The 10412-nt window shown below is 34.5% G+C and overlaps 2 protein-coding genes across 11 annotated transcripts; one reads left to right on the top strand and one right to left on the bottom strand.

The window, feature by feature from the left end:
* Nucleotides 1-77: 77 nt before the first annotated feature.
* Nucleotides 78-6741, top strand: LOC105640598 (myosin heavy chain-like protein). Of its 9 annotated transcripts, none has more exons than XM_089726735.1 (10): nt 78-218; nt 959-1094; nt 1567-1626; nt 2421-2556; nt 2996-3590; nt 4565-4700; nt 4856-5023; nt 5105-5215; nt 5740-5802; nt 6602-6741. In XM_089726735.1, exons 2-8 carry the CDS (start codon nt 1023-1025, stop codon nt 5159-5161), a joined length of 1224 nt encoding a protein of 407 aa, XP_089582861.1. In that variant the 5' UTR covers nt 78-218; nt 959-1022; the 3' UTR covers nt 5162-5215; nt 5740-5802; nt 6602-6741. The 9 variants fall into 9 exon arrangements, with proteins under 9 accessions (XP_089582861.1, XP_089582860.1, XP_089582858.1 ...); XM_089726734.1 differs by lacking the exon at nt 6602-6741 and adding an exon at nt 5881-6279; XM_089726732.1 differs by lacking the exon at nt 6602-6741 and having other exon boundaries at nt 986-1094; nt 5740-6279.
* Nucleotides 6334-10228, bottom strand: LOC105640597 (G-type lectin S-receptor-like serine/threonine-protein kinase At4g27290). Of its 2 annotated transcripts, XM_020681885.3 has the most exons (7): nt 9670-10228; nt 8288-9574; nt 8043-8206; nt 7732-7942; nt 7236-7473; nt 7005-7155; nt 6334-6848 (listed from the first exon to the last, which is right to left on the bottom strand). In XM_020681885.3, exons 1-7 carry the CDS (start codon nt 9773-9775, stop codon nt 6549-6551), a joined length of 2457 nt encoding a protein of 818 aa, XP_020537544.1. In that variant the 5' UTR covers nt 9776-10228; the 3' UTR covers nt 6334-6548. The 2 variants fall into 2 exon arrangements, with proteins under 2 accessions (XP_020537544.1, XP_012080345.2); XM_012224955.4 differs by having other exon boundaries at nt 8288-10228.
* Between the last annotated feature and the right edge of the window lie 184 nt (nt 10229-10412).

Raw genomic sequence — 10412 nt, 5'->3', positions numbered from 1 at the left:
GATCCAGACCCGAAAATGAACCCGTTTCCAGGTAACTTCACTGTTATTTCTTGCATTCAAATTCCAGAGTCGAGTTGAGCTGGCGATTCAAATATTTATTCGCTTGAAATTGATGTTAACATCTTTGGATTAATCACAACTCAGAAAGCTCTATTTACCAATTCTCCAATCTCTGCACTTGAACCTATCAGTTTCTTTTATATCGTCAACTTGTCCAGGTACACATACAATCTCTCAAGTTTTTGTATTAAAGGGCACTTTTTCTTTGCTCTCTTTATCGAAGACTGTGCTTCAACTGAAGCTCTTTGATTGAATTTCCTGTAGATATTGTTGCTTAGGATTGTTATTTCATATAAATTCAGTTTGATAAGGTCATATTGTTCTATAAAGTTGTCTTCTTTCTGTTTTTTGCCCTTTCATTTCATTGTTTTTTTATTGATAACTTACCAAATTTGTCTGATTAATAATTTGCACTATTTCGGTCTTGTACAAAAATCTTATATTTGTTTTATTTTGGGTTTACTCTGTGTGATATAATGTATAAAACCTCCTTTCTTTTGTTAATTGTTTCTGATTCAGTAGTAGTTGTAGTAGTACTGATGGATGAGGTTATTTGAATCTTATATGTGATAAGTTAAGTTTGGTTTTCATATATTAGAAGCTATTTAGCAACAGGGATCCTTCATCTTTAATTTGATAGAGAAAATTGCCCCTTATTAACCTCCAGTGCAATTAGAAATGTAGTTGTAGCTCATGTTGCTTTCCAATGTTATGGTCATATGTTGAAAAAAGTTAAAAATATTTTAATGTTTGAGGAGATGAAAGATATGAATGAGTTCATCTTCTTTCCTCAATGTTCAATTTTTCTGGTTTTTTTGTTCGTCCTATTAATATCACTGTAACTTTTCGTTAAATTGGTACCGAATGCATTCTAAAGTAACTTCATTTTCTCTCATAGGTTAATCCATTTTACTTAGCAATACAGGTATCTTTTCATTTTGCTGTGAGCCTTTCTTTCTTAAATGTCGAGTAGCTCCAGTGACAGCAGCTTTAATATAGAGGATCTTTTGGAGATTGGCACAAGATGCAGAGAGGTATGTTCCATATCCTTTTTCTTTCTGCTATGGAAAATAGTAGTATCGTCCTGTATTTATTCAAAATGTCATCCAGGTTACATGAGTCTCTTATGGCCTTAAACACCAAAGTTTTTGTTAAAAATTTTAACATTGTTTGGCATTTTGTATATTTTGCAGCTATTGTATTCATTCATTTGGATATGAACAACCTGACTTCATTATTTGTACTTCTTGAATGGCAAATTTTTTTTTTTTTTTTTTTTGGTTAATGATGAAACCTAGTTAGATAAGTACTACTCAAGTATTGTTAGTTAGTTTATTAGTATTTTCAGCTATTTTTAATTTTTTTGAATGCTTAAGTAGACAATTTTTTTTTTTTTTTTTTTTTTTTATGTGTGATTGTTATTTTTTTCATGAATCAAAGGGGGTTCTTTCTAAAGTCCTTTTTGAATTAACTATTTTCTTAGTCTTTTTTTTTTTCTGTCTGCAGCTACGGAAAGAAAAGGACATGTTAAGGGAATCTCAATCCCAAAGCTTTGAACTAATCAGGGTAATCTTTTCATATGACTTGGTATTTCTTTCATGTAAACAATGTACGTTCTAACATTTGTTGCCTTTTACATGTCTCTATCCATTATCCTAAAGTGTAATTGAGACTAATAAGTTTGCAATGTTTTTACTTCTTTATTTCTTGTGTTATGGAAGTTTCCTCCTTTCCTCTCAAGGAAACCTTATGAAGAAATGTTCAGTAAATTTCTTTCTTCTAGGTGTTAGAACTTAAAGTACATTTCTTGCTTATATTAATGGCAGTGTTCCATTTCTTTATTTCCATGACTGTAAATCATATAACTCATTAACCCTTGTCCTATTGGCCAAATCTTAAGTCCATCTTTGGAAACCCAACTTTTTTGTTTTGAGAAGACATCTTTCAGCATTCATACTCAACTAAAAGAGAAGAAAAACCAGATCTAGCTGTTGCCATAATAAACAGGATATTAATCTGCACATTGAGTGTTGATATTTACTATGGACTATGGTCATAAATGTACTGGTATTTTATAAGGTAATAAATTTAAATATTTCTTTTTTCCATGGTAATAATCTTTTATTATATTTTATTTTATTTACATGAGGTATCTGATATTTTCTAGTTTCTATTTAGGAAATTTACAAGTTTGACACATGGATAGGTATCCATTTCTGACAACCGTACCTGAGTCTGAGTAACATTGCTCCTTGGTATAAGGAGACTGTAGTTGTTTTGTGAGAGCAATAAAGACTTGGCATTGAAAAAGAATGAAATTTAGATGTAATACTCTGATTGTCAGACTTTGTTTGATGCAGAGGCTAGAACGACATGTGAAATCATTATCAGAAGCTCGTGCTGAAGACAGAAAGCAAATTGACAAGTTGGAAAGAGAGTTATTGAACTGCTCTCAAGAGATAGGTGGTGATTCTTTCTTTTGTCGTATTCAGTCAGGTTCTAATTCAATTTCGTACTTATAGGATTAGGGTTTCAAGCTGGTGGACTAATTCTTATAGCAGTTCCCTATGAATTACAATTTAGTCTTAGATGTCATTTGTGTAGTACTTTTAGGACAATTTTTTACATTACCTGATCTTTAATCGTTAATGGCATGGATAACTGATGTGTAATTCATTGATGAGATGATATTATCTGAATTTCACACATATGACATTCATTATTATGACTTCATACGAGGGCATTATAAAATAATTTTTTCATTATTTTTATATCCTGTAATAGAAAATACAAAACTAGCGCTGATACACTGATTGAATTGAAATTTTTTACTTTGTAATTATATGCACGGTGATGACTGTCAACAATAACCTGCCATCCTGATTTTGGCATTGTGTTCCTTTAATCTGGATTGACCATTTCATCTCTCTCACAGATTACCTGCAAGATCAACTAAATGCAAGGAATTCAGAGGTTTACAGCTTGGGAGAGCATGTGCATGACCTTGAGTTAAAATTAGCAGACATGGGTAATTTACAGGTGAAGGTTGATGAGTTACAGGAGGAACTGAAGAGGTCTGATTCAGCGTGCTTCTTATTGATACAGGAATTGGAGAGAAAAGACCTAGAGCTGCAAAAGTCAGTTCTATGTATAGAGAAAATGGAGGAATCTATTTCTTTTTTAACCCTAGATTCCCAATGTGGAATAGAGAGTGTGAAGCTTGATAAAATGGCTTTGGAGCAAGAATGTTGTGAAGCCAAAAAGTACCAGGAAGAAACAGCTATAGAAAAAGATGCAATGGATGGTTTAATCAAAGAACTGGGGATTCGGGTTCATGATGCAGAGGAAATGATACAATGCTTAGAAAAGGAGAATAAAGAACTGAGGGAGAAGCTTGTTACATCTGAAGCAAATGCTAGACTATTTCTTCCAAAGATAGAGGAATGGCTGGAAAATAAGGAAAAATCACTGCTTATTTCTCAGTCATGCTCCAGTGAATTGGAGAGCGAAATAATGCCAAGTGAAGTCAGGTAAGATATACCTACTATTCTATCAAATTCAATTAAAAGCTTATAATGATTAGTAAATTATATCATTACCTGTATGATAATAAGAAAAAGAAAGTAGCTATTGTTTCCTTTGTATGCAGATAGCCATAATCCAAGTGCTATTACACGGAAGAATTATTTGTTTGCTAAACATTTGGGGAATTGATCCTGCTAATGGTTGAGAGTATTTTAATTCACAGATGCTCAGCTCAACTGAGCCTTTGATCCAAACTAATTTATTCTGTGGGTCGTTGGTGATGACATTAAGTGATTATTACTTAGATATATGCTTGGAATTGACTTGATAGTATTATTTCTTTAATGTCATCGCTTGGTATGAACTCCATTACCACCCTAAAGAGGTGTATTTCCTTGTTGGCAACATAGAAGTGATCTTGGTCGTACTTTTTTCCCATCTTAATTATGTTGTTACATTTTCCACTGATTGATCTGTGGGATCCCTTTTATGAAAAACGAATTGGATTCTTGCTTTTCTGCATCTATACTGGCACTGACACAACTATAGGAAATAAAATTGAAAAGATAAACTGAAAAAGACAAAATGATAAGGGTGGATTTCTGAAAGTCCATAAATATAGTATTTGAAGGTTGCTGCTAATTACCCTAAGCATACCAATTCCAAGTGAAAAAGTTCTCTACTTAATCATACTTATTAAGGTTTGCTTGTAGTTGAGTTTAATACCATCTGATCTGTTGGCTACTTCCCTCACTAATTTACAAGCCCTAGGTGTTCATCTCTATACCCTGGGAATTCTGGGCTTAAGATTCACACAGAGACATTTAACATTCTGTAGAGGATAATGTGCCTTATAACTTGCATTAGTTTCCTTAATTTTGAGAAGTTTGTAACTTTGTTTTTAAATTTATACTGTAGTCCTTGTTTTGGGGAATTATACGCTTTAATTTCTTGTAATAGTTTCATAATATTTCTGCAGAACTTGCGGAGAGGCCCTTGCTCTACTTTTTTCAACACTGGAAATATTATTGGCACCAGATTCAAATTCAAGAAAGCAGATAGAGAGAATGTCACACCAGATAAGAGAATATGAAGTTGTTTTGAAGCAGCTTAAGGTATGGATTAGGACTGATGAAGATGCATAAATACCTGGGACTGTTATGAGGTCATATACTGAATTTTTTAAGTTTGATCTTGGCAAGATGGATTCTGCCCCTGGTTTTCATAGCTTTACACAACTCGTTGATGTTAGAATGTCCATTGTTACTAGGAAGATTTGCGAGTGGAAAAATTGAAGGCAAAGGAAGAAGCTGAGGATCTTGCACAAGAAATGGCTGAGCTGAGGTACCAAATGACATGTTTGCTCCAAGAAGAGTCCAAGCGCCGCGCTTCCATTGAACAAGTATCATTACAGAGAATAGCAGAATTAGAGGCGCAGGTAATTATGGTTTGATTTGTAGTCCAAATGTTGCCCCGGGAGAATGACTTACATTCTGGAAATGGTTTTCCTGTTATCAAGATTCAAAAAGAACAGAAGAACTCATTTCATGGAATCAGGCATCTCCATGAAGCATAGGAATCAGCTCTATCTAGAACTATGGGTTTCAATTAATTGGAAATTGTGATTGAGGTTTGTACCTCTCTAGTTCTTCCTTGCCTCTTTTTTGCTTAACACAATGTTCATCCTGTTAGCATGTCTTTTTCTCCCATCGGAGGCTGTCAGATATAGCATTTCGTTTGGTGGATTTTTGCATTTGGCTTTCTTAGTTTAGTTAAACTGCATAAGAAATATATAAAAAAAAAATGTTAGGTTTGGGCATATTTTCAAGTCAGGATCTATTTGCTCGTCCATCAAATACCGTAACTCATAAATATATTCTTGTTCAGGTGTTACCCATTATTTATACGATTAGTGTGAAAAATTAATGTATATTCTTATAGTTGTTGAGTTTTTTGATGCATGTCTCTTTGGGGAATGCTGGTTGACAAATCAAATGACAAGCTGTTTCATTCACAGAAATTTCATTTGAGCTAGAATGGATTTTTCTGTTATTAGGAATCTAATTGTTTTTGCTTTAAATCTCTTATTGTGAGTCTTTCAGTTGCATGTAAGATTGACTATTACAGATTAATGGCTCCCCTATTTTTGTCCAGGAGACTTGATACATTCCAGGAGATGGCAACATGTATGGATCTGCAGGACATCGGTGTCTGGAGGTGGGTTGTACATGTCTTATATATACTGCATTAACATAGAATATTTTACAAACCAAAATTGCAACTTGTATCTGGTAGATGGTGCAGCACTTTATGGGGCAACTATAGAGTGCAGCTATGCGTGCTGTAGCGGCATTGTGCTTACTAATTATGGGCTACAAGTGGAACGCATTGCTTTTTATTTAAAAAAAAAAAATTTAAATAAAGATTTTGTCTGATGCTGCTGGGTTACCATGATTCTGGCACAAAACATTCTGAGGGAACCTAAAACCTGATAAAGAAAAGTCTGTATAGTGCTGCCCTGTTATGTATATATGCATTTTTATTTTGGATTTAATTCATATATTTGGTGGTTTCTGGGGTCAGTTTTGAATTTGATCATTCAGAGGATTTGTATTCAGTATTCTATGTAATTTTCAAGCTGTAAGAAGAAATAGATCTCCAATGCATCTCACTGGTTGGAGGTTGGACTTTTAATTGTTGATGGTTGAGAATGGGGAATGCAAATATTTGTCTTATGATCATAATCAATTATGGTTTCAAGAATTGCTCTCGCATTAATCCTTATTCTTAGTTCCATTTTAATGAACAATTTAAAATACTTATTCTAGGAGCAAAAAGTAAAAACATTTTGAAAGATACACTTTTCCAGTTGCAAAAGTACTTAAACAAATGTAAACAGTGAAGGGCTTTTTTTTAGTCTACAAGACTACAAGTTGTTTGTCAAGTTGAGATTTGAGCAACTTTTATCGACCTTTAGGGAAGCTAATAGTCAGTTCATTGTTTGAACATTCCTTAGGCCTTTGAGGAGAACGATCATCAGTTCTGCGAGTGCGAAAAGCTGGTTCTTTAGGTGATGGAAGAACTTGAGAATCACTGCTCAACATAAACACCACCAAAGACATTGTTGGCCTATCAATCGGATCCTCTTGAACACACAATAGCCCCACATGTATGCACTTCACAGCTTCTTTAGAGCAGCATGTTTCTTTTACTGATGAATCTATCAGCTCTGCCTCTTTACCTTCCTTCCACAGTTCCCATGCCTTAAATTCATTTCCATAATAATTAACTATATCAGTAAATAATAACTTTCCAGGAGTACGAAAGGTAAGTAAAAGATTGAAATTAGTGTTAACATTTGACAATAATTTCAACCTTTAATGCCAAATAAGCTCAGATATGGTTAAGCTTATACTTACCCAACTGAGAAGGGTTAAAGAGAGTCCACTGCGATGGAAGCTTGTGTTCCTCATTCCGCTAACTATCTCCAACAAGAGCACACCAAAGCTAAATACATCTGATTTCTCTGAAAATTGCCCAGAAAATGCATATTCAGGAGACATGTAGCCACTGCAACAATAAAAATATCAAGTAAATGATTAATGTATGTTGTTATTGTAACAAGGTTATGAACGAAAAGAAACACATACTAGGTACCCATGACCCGGTTGGTATTTGCTTCTGTTTGATTCCCGCCAAAAATCCTCGCCATTCCAAAGTCTGAAATTTTGGGATTCATTGCTTCATCCAACAAAATATTGCTTGCTTTTAGGTCCCTGTGAATGACTTTCAATCTAGAAAACTTGTGGATATAAAGAAGTCCTTGAGCTACACCTTCTGCAATCTTGAAGCGTTTATCCCAGAGCAGTTGTCCTTTTTCAGATGGATCTATTATAACCAACAAATCCATCAGCAACATTCAGTATGGGTTCTAGCAAGTTTGTCAAAACATTAACAAAATTCAGTGCAAAATGTTTCATTTACTCCAAATTGGTCTGTTGAAATCTCCATTCCAATTTTCAGTTTTTAAACAAGTAAAGAAGAACTAAATAAAAGGAATTTCTTTGCAAGATTTACATTTCATATCCCTCTCCTGAAAGCAACTTAAAGATGATGTTTAGAAGGAAAAAAGAAATAAAATTTTACCAAAAAGAAATTTGTCCAAACTTCGATTGGGCATGTACTCGTATATCAGTATCTTTTCCTCCTTTTCAACACAGTAACCCAAAAGCCTAATAAGATATTTATGTTGGAGATTGGCTATCAGCTTCAACTCATTCATGAATTCCTCGAGTCCTTGTCCAGATTTTCTTGAAAGCCTTTTTATGGCTATTTCTTTATCACCGGGTTCATTTCCCTAAACAAGCATCTCCAAATGCGCAAATCAATAATTTGAACAAAGAAAAATATAAGATAAAAAAACAGGTCCAGAGTGTATTCTCATTTAGAATGTGTACCTTATAGACAGGTCCAAATCCACCCTCTCCCAGTTTATTTGCTTCAGAAAAGTTATTTGTAGCTGTTAATATACTTCTAAAGCTGAATAAAACCAGATGCGGATTGCTTTTTCCTTCAGCTGCAATACTTTTGTTGATCTCATATATAGTTCCTGATACCTTCTCTGTTGTTCAAAGCAACTATTAGACCAAAACTGATGAAAAAATAAAAAAGCATGGATTATTAGTTTGCATTTAGAGAGTACCCATTTTTGTTGCCCTTTTCCTTCTCAAGATTATCGAGAGAACCAAGCCAAGAACAATAAATATAATTATTGAACCCACAACTACACCAATAACTATTTTTTTAATATTGTTAGAACTTGAGAACTCAGAAGCAGCAAGCTTAATATAGAGAGTTTCTCCATGGGGGATATAATCAGCAATTTGTTGTACATTCAAGAGATCTCCAAACCAAATAGAACAGGTACTATTATAATAAGCATAAGCAGTGCAAGCACAGTTATTCAAGCAAGTAGATTCACATTCTTGTGCATTTCCCACTTGTATTACTGTTGTTTTTCCTGGCAATTGCATGCTTTGACTTGGCAAAAACCTGTCATTCTTCCCATTAGAATTCTCACATTGCAAACTTGCTTTCCTTTCACAACCTGCATTATAAACCCCTGAATTCCACTCATCTAATGATTTTGGACGAAAACCTGCCAAACAATGACATAATAAAGGCGGGGATGTTTCAGTGTAGCTTGCATATGCACCACAGTATCCATAAATGTCAGATTGCCTCCTTGGTTGAGCCCAAAACAAGTTCCATTGCTTGGCAGCAGCTAACCATGACATTTGCTGAATCTGCCCTCCAACATCGATCACACATCGAGATACGATGGAAGTATTATACAAAGAATAGGTGAAATAGCTTTCGTTTTCATTGCTATAATAACTAAAATTATAGATATAGTTCAACCTCATTTCAGGAATTAAACTGAAAATTTTTCCATTCCAATTACCACTAGACCACATTACATTCCTATTCCACAAGATATAAAATTGACTAGTTCCATTTGGATCTAGCTCAACAGAGAATAAACCAGGTGCAGGATCATTTTTGTTTTTCCATGAAGTAAGGCGTGCACTAGTTCCAGTGATTTTGTTTATTCCAATCCTAGCACCCGGCAAAAATGTATCAGTTGGATTATCAAAACTCTGCCATAATGGATCTGAATTAGATCCATCTCTCAACACAAGGTTTCCTTCATCAAGAAGTACTGCCTCTACAGAACTCGAATTTCTAGGAAGCAAATTTGTTGACCAAAGCATGATATTTGATTCATCAAACAGAACCAGATTACCATTTGATATTCTTAATTCAGCTGAGGATCTATCAACAACTGGTTTTTCCCGATTTGCAACCCAAACTATGGTCTTTACAGAGATTCTATTATACCAAATGCCGATGTAGTTGTTTGAGGAGTTACCTGGCTTAAAGAATCCCAGAATGAATGTCCCTCCTTCAGAGGAAATGGTTTGGTCACCTGAGAGAGATTGGTCCATAGAGATTTTATCAGCAGCCATAGAGATATTGGAACTTAAAAACAGCCATGTGAAGAAGGCAACGTAAAGCACGAACCGTAGATTCTTGTTAATAAAAGTGATACTAACATCCATGGCTGCAAAATAATTTTTCTTCTATTTGGCAGGCAATACACATTAACAATGCAGAACTCACATGTCATATGTGAAGTCAACGTCTGAGTCAAGACTAAAATAATTAGAGAGAAATTTCAACCAAAAAAAAAAAAAAAAATTAGACCGGGAAACATGCGGCATTATTATTAGTCATATGTTTGTTTCCAATGATATATATATATATATATATATATATATATAAACAGGAGGGTTGGGTGAAGTCGTGGTTTATTTCGAGATTGTATGGGAAGGTGGCTTGTCTGAATATTGGTCTTTCTTCGATTCTGGTTGGCGAGTTGTCTGCTATTCAAGCTGGTCTTGTTCTTGCTTGGGATCATGGTTTTTGTAGAGTTGTTGCAGAATCTGATGGTTTAGAGGTGGTACAGTTAGTTCATTTGGAATTGATTCCTTCTGATCCGTTAGTTGTTCTTATTTTGAATATTCAAAGTTTTTTGGAACGGGATCGAGAGTGCACTCTTTCGTCGTGTATTTCGTGAAGCGAAGCAAATTTTATAACTGATCATTTGATTAGATCGGGTCATTCTATTTCTTGCTCTATATTTATTTGGAATTCTTGCCTTGCTTCTTTGTATTTGATTACGTGGACCGATGACTGTAACGTTAGCTTTTTGAGATAGGTTTTTTTGTTGTCCTAAGGAAGGTGGGCTTCCTAGCAAGGTGGAC

Source organism: Jatropha curcas, chromosome 10 (assembly GCF_041381405.1).
Source record: "Jatropha curcas cultivar XTBG-Jc1 chromosome 10, XTBG_Jcur_1.0, whole genome shotgun sequence".
NCBI lineage: Eukaryota > Viridiplantae > Streptophyta > Magnoliopsida > Malpighiales > Euphorbiaceae > Jatropha > Jatropha curcas.
The sequence above is the reverse complement of the archived record's forward strand: the minus strand, read 5'-3'. Positions and strand labels throughout refer to the sequence as shown.

Coding starts and splice junctions, on each gene's coding strand:
- LOC105640598 (XM_089726735.1), top strand. CDS start 1,023: ATGTCGAGTAGCTCCAGTGACAGCAGCTTTAATATAGAGGATCTTTTG. Junction 1,627..2,420: donor AAAGCTTTGAACTAATCAGG/GTAATCTTTTCA, acceptor TGTTTGATGCAG/AGGCTAGAACGACATGTGAA. Junction 5,024..5,104: donor TAGCAGAATTAGAGGCGCAG/GTAATTATGGTT, acceptor CCTGTTATCAAG/ATTCAAAAAGAACAGAAGAA.
- LOC105640597 (XM_012224955.4), bottom strand. CDS start 9,707: ATGGATGTTAGTATCACTTTTATTAACAAGAATCTACGGTTCGTGCTT. Junction 7,474..7,731: donor TTTGGACAAATTTCTTTTTG/GTAAAATTTTAT, acceptor TGGTTATAATAG/ATCCATCTGAAAAAGGACAA. Junction 7,156..7,235: donor AACCGGGTCATGGGTACCTA/GTATGTGTTTCT, acceptor TTATTGTTGCAG/TGGCTACATGTCTCCTGAAT.